This window comes from Lepidochelys olivacea, assembly GCF_965140295.1.
Source record: "Lepidochelys olivacea isolate rLepOli2 genome assembly, chromosome: 10".
Lineage (NCBI taxonomy): Eukaryota > Metazoa > Chordata > Testudines > Cheloniidae > Lepidochelys > Lepidochelys olivacea.
The window spans coordinates 77,133,719-77,154,071 of record NC_140420.1 but is presented as its reverse complement, the minus strand read 5'-3'; the positions used below and the strand labels follow the sequence as shown (position 1 = coordinate 77,154,071).

General features: G+C 42.0%; 1 protein-coding gene across 2 annotated transcripts in view; it reads left to right on the top strand.

Annotated features, from left to right (window-relative positions):
- The window catches only part of ADAMTS17 (ADAM metallopeptidase with thrombospondin type 1 motif 17), a 254,629-nt gene that overhangs the window by 115,381 nt on the left and 118,895 nt on the right, over positions 1-20,353 (top strand). For both annotated transcript variants that reach the window (XM_084641878.1, XM_084641877.1), the window contains exons 9-10: positions 1,912-2,052; positions 3,977-4,127. In XM_084641878.1, coding sequence (XP_084498004.1) covers positions 1,912-2,052; positions 3,977-4,127 — 292 coding nt within the window. The remainder of the gene's footprint in view (positions 1-1,911; positions 2,053-3,976; positions 4,128-20,353) is intronic.

The following is a 20,353-nucleotide window of genomic DNA, read 5'->3' as shown; positions in this document are numbered from 1 at the left end:
TTGGTGCATGTCAAACAGAATATGCTTGACGTTAACATTTTTCCTGTGTTCAAAACCCACAAAGGTTAAAAAACATGCATAACCATGAGCTTCTGATTCTAAAAATTATGCTAAGTGTAAGATTGTTAGAAATAATAACATCCCTGGAGATAAACCTAAAATAATAGACTCAGCCATGTAATTTTCACTTTAAGCTAAAAATAGCATAAATGGTGGTTTAATCTAAGCCATAATTATCAAGCTGCTGAAGCTGGTTTCGGTTCATCAGAACTGGAAATTTATGCCGCATTTAGGTTTTGAATATTTGAATCCCAAAACTGCAAAGAAGCAAAGGCAGGGGAATGAGAACTGAATATAAAAACCAATAGGCAACTCTGATTTATAGAGTAATGTTGCATATTGGGAGTCCAACATCATGATAGGAAATAAAGGCCATCTTGCTGTGTCCAGCAGGCTGGAAGCTTATATGGTAAGATGCTCTTCTCCTAAGGAATAAACTGATAATCATCTGAGATTTCAGTTATGAACTTGCAGTTGGCAATTCTGAACCTAATGCTGATGACTGCCACTTTGCCAGCAGAGTGACACTTGACATCACGTGGGGCACCATTTGCGAAAATCCGTAAACCAATTCCCATCCCATTTTAAGATGGGTTTAGGAACCAAAGGGAGGACATTAAGATTTTAAAATGTTACTTATCAAATCAGGCTGGAACTTGTTTTCTCTTCTACATTAAGTGGTTAAATGGTCTAGTAGTCTGAGCATGGGATTGGAAATCGGGATTTCTGGTGTCTGTGCATGGTTCTGCCACTGACTCATTGTGTGAACTTGAACTAGTCACTTATCCTCTCTTTTTTACAAGAGGAAAAACTCAAGCAACACTGTTAATAATACATGGCCTCACAGGTGCATAACGGGGGAAAAGTTTTTGTGAAGCCCTTTTGAGATCCTCAGGTGAACGATATTTTAATTTTTCAGTTGTGTGTGTAAATATGTGTAAATGTGCACTGTTTGTTTAGATGAACTACCATGGGCCAAATGATGCTCACATTTACATTTGGTTGGGGCAGGGTTTGTGTCTTTGTATGCATTTGTACAGCACTTAGCAAAGTGACGCCCTGATTCTGGGTGGGACGTCCAGGGGCTGCTGAAATAGAGATATTTAATAATACTGTAAATTTGGAGTAACCCCTTTTTATGTCAGTAGAGTTACTTCAGATTTACACTGGCACAAGAGCAGAACTTGGTTCCATGTTTAGTAATAATTGTACTTCAGTATTCGTTGACCTTACTCAACATGGTTTTAGTTAACCTCATTCACTAGTTCTGAGCAAGTAATGCAAAGTTTTCCACAAATATTCCTTTTGATATTCTGTGCTTCAGCCAGGCTACATCCTTTTTGAGCGTTTGCTTTCCATGAACCCTTGAATGACTGAGTTTTACGGGGAAGCACATTTCAGGTTGCATGACCATTCACAGAAACCACTTTTTGCATCCGTGTGCGTAAGAATTCATCCAGATGTACTTATGGGTTCATCTAATCAGGGAACAGAAGCAGTTCCGTATAATTTCTCAGAGGTATCTCTCCACTAAAAATCACTGGTGGAATTTAGAATATTTCTATCAGACCCCATAGTGAAGTGTTTGCCATCAATCCATGGAGCAAAACAATTTTTAAAAAAATTTGCAGCTAAAATAGGTAAATTCAAGGAATTTGTGATTTGCTTATGACATCGAAGGTAAATTTGTTGGATAAATTATTAATTGTGCATTATTTGATCAGTTCTACTTTCCACTATGTTCCCCATAAGATAATCAGAGTGTCATTATCAGATGCAGTGGGAAATGACAAACCCGCAGTATGGCTTTATCTATGTGGTGGTTGTTGTTTGTTTTTTTTAACCGAACAGCATGGGGATGAGCCATGACGATGACCATTTGTCCTGCGCAGGAAGATCTCACATAATGTCTGGAGAATGGGTGAAGGGCAGGAACCCCAGTGACCTTTCTTGGTCTTCCTGCAGCCGTGACGACCTTGAAAAGTTCCTAAAGTAAGAACATGATGAACAGTGAAAGCCATGTATCTCAAAGAACCAGGATCGTATTTGAAATTCAAACACAAAGCAATGTCGGGGAGGGTGGTGTACAATCACTATATGGAAGGTTGAATCTGTCTCCTTTGTTAGTAACCTTGTCCCTGGAGCGTGCAGAGACACAGAAAACTGTTTCTTCCCAAATTTCAGCACTCTGATAGCTTCTTGAAAAGAATCCCTGTTCACTTCCACTTTAGGAATGAATCCTGCGATGACAGGACTCTGTCTGGTTGTACAGGAGGAAGTGCCCTTTTAAAAAAAAAAAAAAAAAACCCACCTCCCCATTTGACAGGTTCTGCCAGCCTGCCCTGATAGAACAATTCATTTTACTGAAGCCAGAGAGAACTCATTTCCCAGGGAGTTAATTCTGTGTCATTCACTGTGAATGCCTTTTCTGCAGCATCCAGTGTTTTTAGTTTATCCTCTTTAGCAATTCAGAAAGAATTTAAGGCAAGCTGATTACTAGTTTGTAGATAATCGTTCACTGGAACAAACACAGATTGTGCTGGATCCACTTGACTATCAGAGATGCAGCCTCCATAGCGAGCAATGAGTTTTAGCAGTGATCAGAGGGAGAGGGAAAAAGAGGTTAAATAGTCTATCCAGAGAATAGGAACTCCAGTAATGTTATGTTAAAGGGACACTGTCAAGACAAAAAACAAGGGCCTGATTCTGAACTCTGAGTCTGTTATCCTGTTAGTCCCTAAACTACTTGGTCGTGACCCTTGTATACACAGTCCAGTATCTTTCGTCCCTTCCATTACTTTTAAAAAATCTTCCAAGATGCTATTGGTCACAGTTTCAGGGTTAACTGCACCTTCGACACACACCCCTGCCTTTCCACAAGGGCACCCACGGAAGGTTTCAGCCTCTAAGGCGTCACCTCTCTTGAGCGAAGATCTGCATCTCTCTCCCTCCAAACAGGGGTTTAGGGGTGCAGTCCCTCTGCACCTCACTGGTTTCCCTAGCAGCTCTGACCAGGGTCCAGAATCTGTGGTTAACCTTTCTCCACGGGCTACAACAGTGTACATCAGTTACCAACCAAAGCAAAGTGTATTAGAGAGAGAATCTACAAAAACAATAAACGAACCTACACACATGCTAAAAGCTTACCAGAGGTCACCCCTATCTCCAACATAGGGCTCTGGGGGCTGTCTGTCTTTCAAAGCCCTCAGCTGGGTTTGCGCTGGGTTACCAGTTGATATCAGATTTCAGATCAAGAACCATAACAAGTCTGGGACAGTCCAGCCATTTCTTTATACAGTCTGGGCCTTTGATCTGTGGCCTCCTGTAACAGGTAATCACCAGTCAGTGGCCCTCTCCTCAGGGCAAACTTCAAAAGGTTTGTTTTTTGCATAACCGGTATTATGGAATTTGCAATAACCACCCCCAGGACATTCTCCAGGAAACCTACTTAACGCTCACCATCACAGAGGTCTGCCTGCCTGGCATTTTACAGTATATTAAAGAGACAATCCTGGGACCAACATGGTTACAACACAACTGCACACAACATTTCCTTATAGTCATTTGAACACCTTATATTTCTCAGGTCTTGTGTCTGTCCCACTATTCACTCTCCATATTGAGAGATGCCTCTAGAAATAGCACTGCAATACCTCACCTCATGCATCTCCAGTCTTCACCTGCCCATAATAGCAACCTGACCAGAAATACCTGCTGGTCAGAATCTTTGCTTAAAAAAGGATATTCCCGGGTGGAAGTCTCTCAAAAATAAGCAATTAAAAATACCAGTCCTTTAGACAAAGGCACCATAACCTCAAGTGAAAGGGAAGGAGCCACTGTCTCTGGGCAAGTGATCTAGCAGTCCAGTTCCAAAGTTCCTCTCCTTAAAGGTGTGTGTAACTCTTGTACTCTTTAGGTCCAAGGTGAGCACCTGTTTGCTGGTAACAGACCCCCGAAGCCAGTATGCCGTGCGGCTTCCTCACAAGCTGCCAGGCATGCACTACAGCGCCGATGAACAGTGCCAGATCCTATTCGGGACCAATGCCACTTTCTGTAAGAATATGGAGGTAAGGCTTCTCCTGGGTCCCAAGGGCACAAGGGTGGGTAATGGAAGCAAAGCTGTCAATTGAGAATAAAAAGATTCCGTACCTCCAACTGAAATACACCAGTGGGATTTTCAACAGTGCTCAGCATCAGCCTAACCTGCTCTGGTTGAAATCCACAGTAAAACTCCCATTGACCCAGGTGAAAGAACAGAGTTAGGCCAACGCTGAGCACTTTTGAAAAACCCACCCACGCTGATAAAGCTAAAATGCTAGATCCAAGTCCTGAGGTCCTTATTGAGTTTGTATTCAGTTTTCATTTGAGCAAAACTCCCACGGAAGTCAGAGTGCCAAAATACTGAGCAAGAGGCTGTTCTCATTATATTTCCGGCCCATCTGGAATTGGGATGTAGCAGAAGTCTCACAAGTGAGCCTCTTCCCACAAGACTTCTCAGCTCTGCAGACTAGAGAGGTTTAGATCATTTGGATTAACATTGGGACTTTTGGGTTCAAACCCTGACTCCAAACTATTTAAGGGCCACTGGTAGGAGCTACCTCTGACTGTAATGTGAAGCAATATTCATGTATGAACCAACTGACCAACCAGGAGGAGCTCTGTTCTTGTGCTGTATCTGCTGGGGAGGCTGTGTGACCCAGTAGCTAGCAGATGGGACTGGGAGTCAGGATTCCTGAGTTCTGTTCTCAGCTCTGCCACTAACTCTCTGTATCATCATGAGCAAGACACTTAACCTAGCTGCACCCTTCCTTCCCCTATTCTAGGATTATGATTGCACATATATGGCTATGAGCTAGGATAGCTACAGATGGAAAGTGCTAAGCATTGTTATCAAATAGATTATTTTATCATCCAAACCATTTGGTGGCATTTTACCCTACATTATGTTCTACAAAGTCCTAGTTTAGATGGCAAGAGTGACTCATGCTTTACCTTCTTATAACTAGGCAATATTTTAAAAAAATGTTTCTTTTGGTAAATCATTTCACCCTCTCCCTCCCCTGTCCTGTCCCCTCCACCTCTAAAAATTTCTGGCACTTTAATCATATTATAAAAAAGAAAATAATAATCAATTATAACTAAAGTTTCCAAATGAATAAAGCTGTCGAACACATGCAAGTGCTGGGAAAGAACTCAGAGTTTCACATTTGCTGTTTTGTTTACTTTGGATCTGGCAACTAAGTAACACAGAACATGAAAACAATGAGAAACAAATCTGGGTAGGTTGTGTTTTTTGGATCAGCCAGGGAAATGCAGGCCATCCGGACTACTGGACTGGAAGCAAGCTTTCGAAATGTGTATCCTTAAAGAGTACCCCAGGAAGATTCAGGTACCACCAAATGAACAAATACTATGCTGCTTACCCAGCTTTTGGTAGATATTTGCTAAGTGCATTGTTGCAGAAAAGAACTGTCATTCCTGGAGGTTTCACCCCCACTAGGAAGTACCATTTTACTGCTAAGTAGTCTGCATTTCTCATGCTGAAATAGCATATCCAGAAATACAGTGTTCTTGAAACTCCTCATTCAGAGTATGTTTGTCAGTGTACCAAACCAGTCGGCAGTATTCTCTGTTAGGCACAGTTAGCAGGTGTGTTGGTCCTTTGGGATCTTTACTAGTCTTAGTGTTTGAAATCTTTAGAAAAGAAGAAAAGAAACCTTAATACATATTTGGAAGGACTTTAGAGTAGAATAATTTCTGCTGAGAAGCCTATACAAGCTTTGGCTGAATAAAGGACGCTGCTTAATTATGTATATGTATGTATTTCTGATCACGAATGTAGGATGGGAGTGCTTCAGAGTTCAGTGTTGACGTTCTGTGAAAATATGTGCCATTAACTTTACACCTCATTAAACCATGGTCATATTTGCATGCTGTTCAGCTGCTGTGAGTTGGTGTTTGCCTGCAGTGAAACAAAGTTCGTTATAGGAAATGGTCAGCTTTCATTTTTAAATCCTGGAAGGTTTTGTTGCCTTCACCTTCGTATTTCTCGTGCCTCATCAACAGAATGCTTGTACTGTACGTCTCTAAGCTGTCTGCGGCAATATGAACCAAAAAAAATTGGCACCAGTCGTTGGCATTAGTTATAGAAATTATTGGCAAACATAGCTGTCTCCTCTTCTAGCCAATAGTAATGTGGTATTTTTAATTCAATAAAGTATTATTAAAAAATCCAAATGTACAAGGTAATAAACATATGATGGTAAATATTTGTTACAAAAAGGAAACAAACTTCAGGAAATTAGCCTGCTCAATCTTTTTATGACTACACGTGTCTTCTGTCTCCATTCCTGTTTAATAAAGAGAGCTGTATTATGACATTTCAGAAAGAGATAGCTGAGCTCCATAATTATGCTGGGCAAACTAGAGGACCTACATTCAAAAATGCCCTATGCTCGGGTAAATTTCCAGAGGACAATAGATGAATCCAGAATCTAACCATCTTGAGGAAAGGCTGCAAAATCTTCCTGTTTGATAAAGCTTTGTGCATGAGAGTCATTCCGGTATTATAGTAAAGAGTAACAATAGAAGTCACAATAATAGCTAGATAGAGCCATAGAACATTCCACCCCACCTGTGTCGCCTTGATTTGTCCCCCTTCCCTTCCTCCCCCCCCAAAATGCCTTCCAAACTCTATCGTACTGGGGCAGCAGAAGTAATGTGACTCCCAAGCCCTGCCACCAACCCAAGCTGCACTGACCAGGGAGGCCAAAATGAAACTCCACTCAAAATAGATCTTCCTGCTGCAATTGTCCTGTTCCTGCATGTGCGCTTTGTTCAGCAGTGAAACAGTGAACTAAGCTTACAGTCCTGTGCTGCCATCATTAGCCTTCAGACTCAATGGCCCATTAAAATAAAATGTAGCTGCTCACCATTCTTTAATAGCTGCTGTTTCTGCTGTCTGCAGACTTTGGCAGTCAGCATGGCATCAGTTTGAATTTTTAAGATTTTTCTTTGGTAACCATGTGTGTTAAAGGCTTGGGTGAAGATTTTCAGAGAAGTTGGGCACCTGTCTCCCTTAGGCACACTTGATAATCTCCGTCTTAATTTGTTGTTCTAATGAAGGATTCTGGCGTGCAAACTGGCAGTCTCTAGAAATAAGAATGTTTGCCAAACCACCATGAACTGTGTTCTGAGCTCTCCTCAGAAATCACAGCTCAAAAATGAAGGATCGTGAGGTAGCCACTTTGGGTATGTCCACACAGCAGAAATAGACACAAGGCAGTATGTCTCAGAGCCTGGGTCAACTGACTTCGGCTTGCGCAGCTGAGCTAAAAATAGCAGAGCAGATGTTCCCGCTTAAGCCACAGCCTGGGGCCAAGAGACTCCCCTCTCTCTGGGTTTCAGAGCCTGGGTTATAGCCTGTGACCGAACGTCTACACTACTATTTTGAGCCCGCACCGCAAGCCTGAGTCAGCTGATTTGAACTCTGAGACTCACTGCTGCAGCTCTTGCTTTCCCCATGTAGACGTACCCTTCATGGCTACGTCTGGGTTACATACTTCCAATCCATTTGCAAATGCCGGGAGAGTTCTGGGGATGTCTGTTTACCTGGTGCTCTCCATTAACTCTTCTTTCGAAAACTCTGAACATCGTCAGGGTATACACAGCACAGAATCGGGTGATAGATTTGTCCAGGGTCGCAGGGTGAAATCCTAACTCTACAGAAGTCAATGGGAGCTTTGCTGTTGACTTCAACAGGGCCAGGATTTCACCCCATATGTTTTCAGGAGGTAATAACAGAATAATCCCTAATTAGCCCCAGCAAGGCTGGGTTCTGACATATATCAAATCTGGTTCAGGAATTTGTCATGTCCCCGGGACTGATTCTCATTTCACTTACATTGGTGTAAATCAGAAGCAACTCAGTTGAAGTTAATGGAATTACACTGCTGTAAACCTAGTGTGAGATCAGAATCAAACCCTTGTTTATAGCATAGTGCTGTTTGATGGAAGGACATGTGGCCCATCTAGAGTCTGGTTTGGTAATGCTTGTTTTATAGGAATAAAGCTACTGTCATATTACCAAACACCGAACTGATTGCGTGAGAAGAAAAGGAGTACTTGTGGCACCTTAGAGACTAACCAATTTATTTGAGCATAAGCTTTTTTTTTCTTTTCTTTTTTTTTTTGAGCGTAAGTGTTGCATCTGATGAAGTGAGCTGTAGCTCAGGAAAGCTTATGCTCAAATAAATTGGTTAGTCTCTAAGGTGCCACACGTCCTCCTTTTCTTTTTGCGAATACAGACTAACACGGCTGTTCCTCTGAAACCTGTCATTATGATTGAGTGAGTGTTTGAAAGCTGGGCCTGTGGGGATGACACTGTTGCCCTGAAAATCCATGAGATACAGACAGCATGATGTGCAATAGGAGGTAAATAGGAGTCCTCCTTTTAAAACTCATTGTATCGTCCATCCAGGCATTGGTGCCTTGCAATATTGTGTTCTGGACACTTACATCCAGGTTTTGCAAGGCATTTGACAGTCTGCTCTGACTGACTGCCATTTCCCAGATCCGCTACCAGGCTTGTAAGTCTAGTATCATGGGTAGAAGGCCCTGTGCAGAAGACCAGCAAAAAGCATAGGTGCTACTCAAATCCCTCATAAATTGTCAATATAGGACTTAAATAGTGAATAGGCCTTGGGCGTTTTTCTTTATTATGCTGTCCACAAAATGGAAGGCACGAAGCCTTCATGGCTACATCTCTCACAGCTGAGATAAAGTTTCTTCACCAGAAACACACAGGAACACATTGTTCACAAACTCATGTGAAAATACACTTGTGTGTTTAATCATGAGCGCTGGGTTTATTTTTCAAGCTGGCATGCCTACTAACAGAGGCTTTGGGGCTGACATTATATTTATGGAAAAAATGTGATTTGTATCTCTTGTATCCAGTGTTTGGCTTTCCGTTTTGTATGCCTTTTGGCTTATTTATTATTAACGCATTTTTGCGGGTTTTTACATAACCATTATCTTTCAGTATTGTTTTGAGTCAGAACTGTGCTTAGACTAAAATGGCATGTAGAGATTAACATTGCTACAAAGAGATTTTCTGCTTAACAAGGGATGCTGTTAACTCAAATGTAGCCTAGATCTGAGATTTTGAGTAAACAAGCTTTTAGAATATCTGAGACCAGTAGGAATGCTGCCATCATTTTCCTTAAATTGCAGTTGCTTTTAAACAAATAAACTTCCTCTGTAGCATCCACAGTCAAAACATTGCAGCACTGAGAACCGAAGAATGAAAATGACTGTAAGCAAAAATGAAACTGACTAGCCTGTTTCCATTGTCAAGCTGTCCAAAATGGAAAAAAAAAGTAAAGGAAGAGCACAAATAGTGTCAGTAAGTTGGATCTTAAAAATCCTTTCAGCTTTCATAATCAAAGGCTTGTTGGGAAACATAGGTATGCAAATTTGTGTGACATCAGTGGGACTATTTGTGGTCCTGATCCTGTGAAGAGATCTATGGGATTGAACCCCCTGAGCCCCACTAAATCAGTGGGGCTCTGTGTGATTGCAGAGTGTGCCTGAGCAGAGTCAATTGCAAGATCAAGACCCAAATACTACGGTATGTGGTGAGTACCGATAAAAATGCATACTAAGATTGTAAGCCAATTGAATCTCTGCAATAGGAGGATACAGATCAGCCTCTGTACAGGCTGGGACTGTGTCTACAGATGTGTTTGTAAAATACATAAATACTGTGGGTGTGGTATAAATTAGAATAGTAGTAATAACAACAATTAATAATAGCACTGCAGTAAAGGATGGGGTTGGTTTTGTTAAAACATGCAGGCTACATGCTTGGCAGTTGTAAGGTAAAATAAGATGATTTTCTTTTTTAAAAGTAAAGTTAATAATTTACCTAATTGCTCTGCTATACTTTTATAGTTTTCCTAATGTGAGTTGTTAAAAGTGCAACTCTTTTCATTTTGCCTGTTTTATATGAAACAGAAGCTTCCTATTTCACTGCTTCTGTACATTGCAAGGCAGACCATTTTTTCTCTTTCTTTTCGGTGGAAATAATATTTTATTAAAAAAAAAAAAAGCGAGAGAGAAGCAGAATGCCTGACTGCATTGCACAACCCAGTTTACAATTACTGGAATGCTTCAGAAATTTTTGTACGTGTTTCATTTTGGAAGTCTGTCAAAACGCATTCTGGTGCAGTGGTTTTAAAATATATATATGGGGGGGAGGGGGAACCAAAATCAAATTCTAAAAATACAATGTGTCAATTTAAGAATATAAAAATAATAAACTCTTTAAAATAATAGAGGCGCATATTAAGAACCAAGCGCTCGAGCGTTTGAAAAGCCTTCGTTTTCTTATTAAGACATAAGGTAGGGTGTTGGGGTGGGGGAGAGAATTAGTGTAGCCTTGTGATGTGGCAGCTACAGCTGAAGTCTGAACTTCAACTAAATTAGCCAAAATGCTATTGAATGTCAGCCTGCAAACACAGTATAACAAGCCTGCTCTCAGACCTCTCCCATCAGCCTCTGGGTACTTCCCATCTGCAAAAGACTTCAAGAGAAAACTCCCATAATCTTCCCAACCACATCTGAACACTGTGTATATGTATCTATATTTATTTTTACTATGCGTTTTCTCATTTCCCATGGCCAAGAAACTTGATCTGTGACTTCACTCTTTTAACTTCCCAGCTTTTAAAGGATGTTTGACAGACAATTTTTTTTTTTTTAAAGAGGCAAAGTGTACACACTCTATACTGAACACGGAGCCGAAATGGTTTTAGAGTCCAATATTGCAAGGTTCTGGGTGCCCAAAACTTCCATTGAAACCTATGGGAGATGAAGTCTCTGGGTGTCTTGCAAGATTGGGGCGATAGGCTTTGTGTCAGGGTTGCAAAAGCAGCATTAAAGTGGGAGCCTGTCAGGTTGGCTGTGGGAGCCTACCTACTGGCCTTTGAACAGACTGTGCCATGGGCAGGTTTATTCTGCACAGGATATGGGCTCCTGAGTTAGCAGATATAAAAGCATAGCCCATGCCTCTGACCCTGCCCTAGAATGCCTGTGCTGTGGCTCTGGCCACAGAGAACCTGCAGAGTGTGGCTTTTGGAGGACTGTGACATAATAGTTGTGGGACTGATAACCCTTCTCTCAGTCATGGCATAGAGGGTATGTGCTTATAGACTGGACTGTTCTCATGGACTGCAAATATCTATCCTAGTACAACCATTATAGTTTTGACACTGGTCAATTATCTGCAGCCCCTTTAACACACACACAATCTGTGGAATAACACAGAAATCATCCACCATTTCATTCAGTGAATCACTCTGTTCCTCAGTTTTGCTCCTCTGGATTCTGAGCTGGTAAAGATATGGACATGATTGCTTTAGAGACACAAAGTGGGTGAGGTAACATGTTATTCCTTTCTAAAGAAATCATGGCAGTATCTTTCCGTGTCCTCTCACTTAAGACATTGAAAACTAGGTTTGACAAAGCACAAGAACATGTATGGTGTGAAAATAATTCTGCATTGGCAGGGAGATGGATGAGGTGGTCCTTTTCATTTTTAATGCCTATGGTTCTATGAATCCTGAGTGCTTCTGTGAGATGTGATCTAAGTCACAGAAAAGATCAGTTACAGGTCCAGGCTTCCTAGCCATAAAATTAGTTTACAGTCTCATTAATACTATCTTCCTGTGTTTTGATTTTGTTACATTCATCTCTGTCATATAAGAAATAGAATAGAATTAGCTCCTTGCAATAAAATAGTATATATGGTATATGTCACCTCTTCCCTCTCCTCAAAGTCTCTAATAATGCGGGGGGTGGGGGGAGGGAATGGTCCTCGAAAAGATCAGGTCCCTGGAAGTCTGAATTTTTTCTCCTTTCATCACTTCCCTCTGTGCTTGGTAAAGTCTCCTGTTGCTCGTTTGCCAAGCACCCACTCTCATCCTTTGTACTCCTGAAAACACAACCCTCCTTTAGCTAGCCCTTCCGTTATGGATTTCCATGTCAAGTCTTCACCATCATCTGCATGTGTCTGTCTTTTGTATCTTGTAGTGTGTCTTGTGGTAGAACTTTAACTCCTTGAAACAGGGACCATGGCCAAGATTTTAAAAAATAAGTGAGTTTGAATGCTGCAGGTTTTCAGTCCCTGACCTATTGCTGACTGATCTTCAGAAAGTGCTGAGCCCCCTCATAAAAACCAGGCCCCTTTAAGGTGTTTCAGAGTGGGCACCCAAAATCACTAGTCACTTCTGAAAATCTTAACCATGTATGTCTTTTATGTGGTATAGATGGACAAGCGCAGTTCTCTATAAATACTGCTCATCAGGGGCCCAATCATGCAACCTTTGCACATACAAGTAGTTTTGACTCACATGGGTGGACTTGCATCCGATGAAGTGAGCTGTAGCGTTACCTGGGGGGTGGGGGGGTGGAATCTCCTTCCTTAGAAGTTTTTAAGGTCAGGCTTGACAAAGCCCTGGCTGGGATGATTTAGTTGGGGATTTGCCCTGCTTTGAGTAGGGGGTTGGACTAGATGCCCTCCTGAGGTCTCTTCCAACCCTGATATTCTATGATTTAAATAAATTTGTTAGTCTCTAAGGTGCCACGAGTCCTCCTTTTCTTTTTATGGGTGAACTTAGGTACATCTACACTGCAAAAAAAAGACTCTTCGCAGTGAGTCTCAGAGCCCGGCCCAACTGGCTTGGGCTCGTAGGGCTCACGCTATGAGTCTTAAAATAGCAGTGTAGACGTTCCTGCTTGGACTGGAGCTCAGGTGAGAAGGTTAGCCTGTTACAGTTACGTCTTAGTATACTAGAAGCACATTATACTTACTTTGTTTTATTTGTAACCTGTTCTTAGGTTTGCTCAACGTCGCCTCAATTTTTACCTTTGTTAAGCAACGAATAGTTGTTTTTACTATAAATAGAGTACAACTGCATTGTTCTATGTGAGCTGCTACTCAGATGACTCAAACAACCTGGAGTGTGTGCACTATTCCCTTGGGAGTAGTGAGCCTGGCAATTACTGGGAGTGTCCAGTGACTAGGGCTGGACACTACAGGAGGATGCTTCTGAGGAGTGTGTGCCTGCCAGGCAAAGTAGAGGCTGGCAGAGCCCTGAGCAGAGTGCTTGAGTGGCTGAAGGGCAGGCAGGGTCAGTGAGCTGACTCTCAGCTACTGCACAAAAGACTCCCTCTCACTGAGGCGGAGGCGTCGCTCGGCAACTCTCTGTCCTGGACGCCCCGAGAAAGGGTCGCACAGCTGTGTGGAGACCTTTGGGATGCCGGAACTACAGTTGCTAAGATGTTGTTATGATGAAGAGCCCTGGGCTGCTCTTGCTGACCTGTAGAATTACTGCTATTAAAAAGTGACTTGATTGAAGATGAAAGCTAGTTTCATTCATATCTTGGGATCGGTACTTACAATAGCCAAATTACAACATGTAATTACTGTTCTAAGACCTGGTGGATTTTTTTGGTCTTTTCTTTCTAAAAGAAAGAGCAGCTCTGATGGGAAGGGTTTTTATTCTTCAGTTTTGGTTATTGGGAACAGAAAAGCTCTTGGTATCACTCCATGTATCCATGGAGCCCAGTATATTTCATGTGACATCCACATGTTGCTAGCCAGATAAATACATGTAAAGTCATCTAATGCAGAAGACTGAGCTCAGATACACGTCATGTTTGCAGCATTTGTTTTGTTACATTTTCCCTGATAAAGAGCATTAAAAAAAGTCTAGGAAACAACTTTGTTGAATTCAGGCATTTCTGCAGCTGAAATGATAGCACTGGAAAGCAGTTAACTCAAGGATTATTTCTTCTTGAACTAAATTAATCCCTTGAATTTGGTACACTTTCTGAATGTTTGGTGATTCTCCACTCGCTCACGCAGGTGTAAATCAAGCTGTAACTCCATTGAAATCAATGGAGTTACAGTGGTGTAAAACTAGTCTGAGAGGAGAATCAGCTGTAGACTTGGTTATCAGAGCCGGGCACTTTATACGCTAAAAGGACAGCGTGTGGGTGTACTTCGAAATGTACTGGAGACATAGATAATCGTTAAATAGTGAAAATTACAATGTTTCTTTAAGACTTTTTCTGGTGACATCTCAGAGAGATTCTGTGATTGCTGTTCATCAAGTGGGATGCATGTCCTCTTTGTGATTCACTTTCATACGTCTGGAAATCCTGCCTTTCTAGCTCAGAATAAAAGGGGTCCATTCTTTCTCGTTCACTACTAAAGATCTCAAATGAGTGAGCCTTCAGAGTTTGGCGTTCAGAGTCTTGATGAAATACAAACTCGGCAGGAATCTATCGTTCCTGCGGTGCTGAACAGGATCACATGCGGCTCTTCCTCAGCCTTTGCTCATCACTTCTGGAATAACCCCTTTCATTTGTAATTTTTGCTCCACTTGCCCTATATTGGAACTTCCACTGACCGCTTTTCAATATCCGCTCCATGGAATTACTCTGAGAGAGCCACTGCGGTGCTTATCCCACCTTCGCCGTTGACAGCCCACTCAGGCCTAGATTTTCAAAAGTGGCCTCCAATTTTGGGTGCTTCTACTTTTGGGTGTCTAGCTCTTGGGTATCCTGTAGTTTTCAGTGCTGTTAAGTACCTCCAGCTCTAACTAATATCAACGGCAGATGCAGACCCTTGATGCCTTCTATTACCCGTCCGTAGGTGGTGGAGATTAGCCCCTCCCCGCCCCGCAAATTAGAAGCTGTGGTAGAAAATTTGGGACTTCACTTCTCTGCACCTGTTTTCTCACCTGTAAAATGGGGAGGTGAATTCCTACCTGTCTGCTGTGCTGAGAGGCTTAGAGAAAGTATGTACAATACCTTGTAAATTGCTATGCAAGTAGTAAGTGTTTTATTACAGTATTGTTTTGTATTTAATTGGTGTTAACTGGAATTTTGAACATGGGCACAGCTTACAGTTAACTATTTGCCAAGCCAAAACTGGGAGAAAGTTAAAGTGCTGTGATTCTCCATTGAAAACTAAAGTATTTAAAAGCAGTTCTCCCTGTCTACTTTATATAGTTTTCTCTTGTTCCCCTTCCTTAAGGCTATTTACTCTTTCTTACTCCTTCCCCATAATCCCCTCTCTGTGATGACAGAATCAGTTTCATGGTGTTTAACTCTGAGGGCAGAAATAAGAGGTTGCTGGTTCCAGTGTGCAGCAGGCAGCTGGAGCTAATTAGTTCTCTAGAGAATGGAATCCTTCCTTTCTTTCCTAATCCAGGAAAATGCAGAAAGTTTAGCGATTTCCACAGGATTATTTCTGAGCGGCAAGAAGAACCACATGGACTGTTACTACATCACAGATTTGGAAATTACTTCATGTTATTAGGGGCCAAATCCTGGGAGGTCTGAGTGCTTCCTGTCAGGTACTGGGTACATTGATATTCTGTGCTGACTAATGGGAGTGGCCTACACAAGGTAACCTCTCTCTTCAGAATTGGCCCGCACTATGAAAGAGATGGAGAATCAAGTCTGAGTAGGGGGGAACCACATGAAGCCTTCTATGTGGATCTTATGAGAGCTGTCTCCATTCTTACCTTGAAGTCCAGGAAGGATGGTTTTATGGTTTAAAGCCCTAAACTGGGCACACGGGAGATCTAGATGCAATTTCCCCCTCTGCCACCTTTGGCAAGTCATTTAATCCCTCTGCGCCTTCGTTCCCTATCTGTAAAGTGAGGATAATACTTCCTTTATCCACCCTTTGTCAGTTTTGATAGGACAGGGGCTGTCTCATACTAAGTGTATGTACAGCACCTGGCATAATGAGGCTCCAGTCTCAGTTGGGTACCACTCTAACACCTGTAATAATAAATGTAATTCTCTTGTGGCTGGACCACCTCCTCAGGCTTGATGCTTCCTAACAGTGTGTCACATGCACATTCTTTGACTATAGTTTCTAGTGCTATGCAATGCTGTGGATTTTCTCATCCCACTTGAGTTTTTGAGAGATTTAATTTTTTCCCCAACCTGTAGTGAGTCGAAAAAGTTGAAATCTCAAAAATGTTCATGAATTTATAATCCAATTTTTTTTTCCAGATTGGGTCAACTGAAATGTTGCCTTTCGGTCACTTTGATATGTTTCATTTTTATTTCAGCCTTTTTTAAAAAATTCCTTATTTTTTTTGGGTAAACTACGTAACATTTCAAAACGAAAAGATGTTTTGTCAGTTTCAAAACTACTTTGTCAAATTTTTTGAATGAGGAAACTGACCCTTTCATAGAATCATAGAATATCAGGGTTGGAAGGGACCCCAGAAGGTCATCTAGTCCAACCCCCTGCTCAAAGCAGGACCAATTCCCAGTTAAATCATCCCAGCCAGGGCTTTGTCAAGCCTGACCTTAAAAACCTCTAAGGAAGGAGATTCTACCACCTCCCTAGGTAACGCATTCCAGTGTTTCACCACCCTCTTAGTGAAAAAGTTTTTCCTAATATCCAATCTAAACCTCCCCCACTGCAACTTGAGACCATTACTCCTCGTTCTGTCATCTGCTACCATTGAGAACAGTCTAGAGCCATCCTCTTTGGAACCCCCTTTCAGGTAGTTGAAAGCAGCTATCAAATCCCCCCTCATTCTTCTCTTCTGCAGGCTAAACAATCCCAGCTCCCTCAGCCTCTCCTCATAACTCATGTGTTCCAGTCCCCTAATCATTTTTGTTGCCCTTCGCTGGACTCTCTCCAATTTATCCACATCCTTCTTGAAGTGTGGGGCCCAAAACTGGACACAGTACTCCAGATGAGGCCTCACCAATGTCGAATAGAGGGGAACGATCACGTCCCTCCATCTGCTCGCTATGCCCCTACTTATACATCCCAAAATGCCATTGGCCTTCTTGGCAACAAGGGCACACTGCTGACTCATATCCAGCTTCTCATCCACTGTCACCCCTAGGTCCTTTTCCGCAGAACTGCTGCCTAGACATTCGGTCCCTAGTCTGTAGCTGTGCATTGGGTTCTTCCATCCTAAGTGCAGGACCCTGCACTTATCCTTATTGAACCTCATCAGATTTCTTTTGGCCCAATCCTCCAATTTGTCTAGGTCCTTCTGTATCCTATCCCTCCCCTCCAGCATATCTACCACTCCTCCCAGTTTAGTATCATCCGCAAATTTGCTGAGAGTGCAATCCACACCATCCTCCAGATCATTTATGAAGATATTGAACAAAACCGGCCCCAGGACCGACCCTTGGGGTACTCCACTTGATACCGGCTGCCAACTAGACATGGAACCATTGATCACTACCCGTTGAGCCCGACAATCTAGCCAGCTTTCTACCCACCTTGTAGTGCATTCATCCAGCCCATACTTCCTTAACTTGCTGACAAGAATACTGTGGGAGACCGTGTCAAAAGCTTTGCTAAAGTCAAGAAACTGTTTCTGTGAACAGTTTTGGTTTTGACAATTTGACATTTTCAAATGAAAAAATAATTGTGTTAGAAAATTCCCAACCGCTTGAATAGTTTCCTATTCAGAGAGGAGACTGCGCATCACGGACAGACCTGCTTTCCAGTGCCAAATGCTGAAATTACAATTTAACTTTAGTATAGCAATTTTCATGGCCTACATTGTACAGCAATCTGTGCTCTAAATTGTCACTCAAATATACAAACAATTTTTCTGTCAAGTCCAGCCATTTCTCATTTGAATAGTCCCCAGCAACACTGAATGCTAATGACTTTTTAATGGAGATTTTTTGTTTGGGATTATATTTTAGCTGAAGAGGGTATCTGATCTCTTTTGAACATGATAAAGCACCACAGCTGATGGTTTAATCTTTGTCTGAGTGTCTTTATGGCATAGACGCATGGGATTTTAAGATTTGTGATGGTGTGGCAATAGGACACAGAGCTGCAGTGTAGTTACTGTGTGTTTCTTCTATAGCTCTTTCCTGAAGTATGCTTTGCATTTATTATTAGGAGTCAAAAATAAGGCTTCTATAAAAATCCTGTTTTCCATCCCTCAATTGTGAAATTTCAGCAAGGTTGATGTTGATGATAGAGGTTTTTTTCAGAGTATTTTTCTATGTAAGCATATGTGTCTGATTTGTGAATATTTGTGCCAGTCCTATCCATGAATTGTATTTTGGTATCGTCACTGCAACAAATTCTGCCCACACACACATACCTGTTTGGGGTTAGCTATGTCCAACGATCCCCCAGCTCATGGTACATCACTGGACGTGTTAGCTGAGTTTATTGCCTACCACATCTTCTGAACTCTGGATGAATTCTGGCTGGCAACTCAATTCGTATGTACGGCTGCTAGATTTCTCTGACTTTCTGTTCTTTCCCCTGTCCATGTGCGCAATTGTACATCTAAGAGCAGGATTTAGCGCTGTGTAATTTACATAGACTGTATGATCCAATGGCTGGAAATGAAATTAGGCAAATGCAAGACTAGAAATAAAGCACAATTTTTTAATAGTGAGCATAATTAACCATTGGAAGAGTTTAGCTGGGGATGTGGTGGATTAGCCATCACATGAAATCTTTAAAATCAAGACTGGATGTCTTTCCAAAAGATACACTGTTGCTCAACTAGAAGGTATGGTCTTGATGCATGAATCACTGGATGAAGTTCTCTGGCCTGTGTTTTGCAATCAAGATGAACGTAATGATCCCTTCCGGCCTTAAAAATCTGTGAGACTATGAGTACGTCTACACTGCATATCACTTGCATCAGCATGTAGGATATGTGTCCAGGCTTTGGAGCGGAGCCCGGAGCTGGAGCGCGGAGCAGCTCCGGAGCAGTGGAGCTGCAGGTTTTTGCCTGGAGCTGGAGCGGAGCCGGAGCACAGCTCCAAAGCCCTGGTACATGTAGCTACATGCCACAGTGAAAAGCAGGCTGCATTGACATGGCGGTATGTAGCTATGAGTGTCAGTGTAAGGCTTTAGCTGTGGGGCGGTTGCGGGGAAAGGCTCTGGCAGCAGCTGCTAGAGCCATTTCCCACTGCTTCTGTCGCCAGAGCCTTTCCCTGTGGTGGGGAAAGATGCCAGCAGTAGAGAGGCAGCAGAATACTACGCAGCTAAAAATAGCAGTGTAAACAGGCAAGGCCCTGCTTGGGGGTGTAGAGAGCCGTATAGGGTGCATGCCCACAGGGTTCAGGCATGTCTTTACTTGCCCAAGCAGTGCCTCACTGTCTGCACTGCTGTGCTAGTTAGTTGAGCAGTGAATGTACTCTGCACGCTGCCAAAAGAAGTGTGCCATGTAGATGTACCTTTATGTATAGTGAGCTACCCAGGCTTGGAGGAGAAGGGCCGAAGCACACCTAAATCAAAACGATGCCAGTCTGTCTGCATCCCTAAATTCAGCACCCACCCTTTGTTTCAGCTGGCAGTCTTACCCTACGGTGATTTGGATCTGACAGTCACAGACATTGCTCTGGAAACATCCCTGCCCACAGTCATCTAGGGAGAACAGTGAGCCTGTTGGGACAATGAATTCTTGTTCGTAAAGTCGGTCATGCTTTATAGTTCGCTTCTGTTTAGAAAGGGTTGATTAGTTATTTATTAAAACATCTATTAATAATTTATCAACTGGTATAGTTTGTAAAGTCCACCAGGTTAATAGGTTGCTTAAAACCATAGCTTGCAAGTGTATGTATGATACCTTCTACTGTTGTGCTTAAATAATCTGTAACTAAAGTCTGTAACATGCTTATATTTCTATTAATTATTTATCAGCCCTTTATTAACCATTGATAAGTAAAACCTTAATGTAAAATGTGATCTATAAGTCTTCATAACTCAGCAGTGTTCTAGCTACCACTGTGTCATATAAAACCCTAATACGATAAGATACGTTAATTCAATACAGTATCTTAGATGTAAAGGAAAATATATTGGCTGGTGTAAAGGTTTTATTGCTAGCAAGCAGCGTGTCACTTTCTGACAATGAAATGGGACAGCTAATCAACCCGATTTCAAATCCTGTGCAAACCCAACAGGGAGGAAGGGTTGTCTTGCACAGGGGCTGGGATTTGGAATTCCCACATTCTATTCTTGACTTGCTGTGTATTGTCTGGCAGTGAGTTAACTTTTCCATGCCTTGGTGTACCCATCCATAAAATGTGGCTAATATATTGCTACTGTATAAGATGTCTTGAGGGTTAATTGATGTTTGCAAAGAAATTTAAGACCTTTGGAAAAAATAATAATTAGTGATAATTCAGTACAAATAGCAGAAATCTTCAGTCCATCCTCTGTTTCACAGGAGTCTGCTCAAGAGTACGT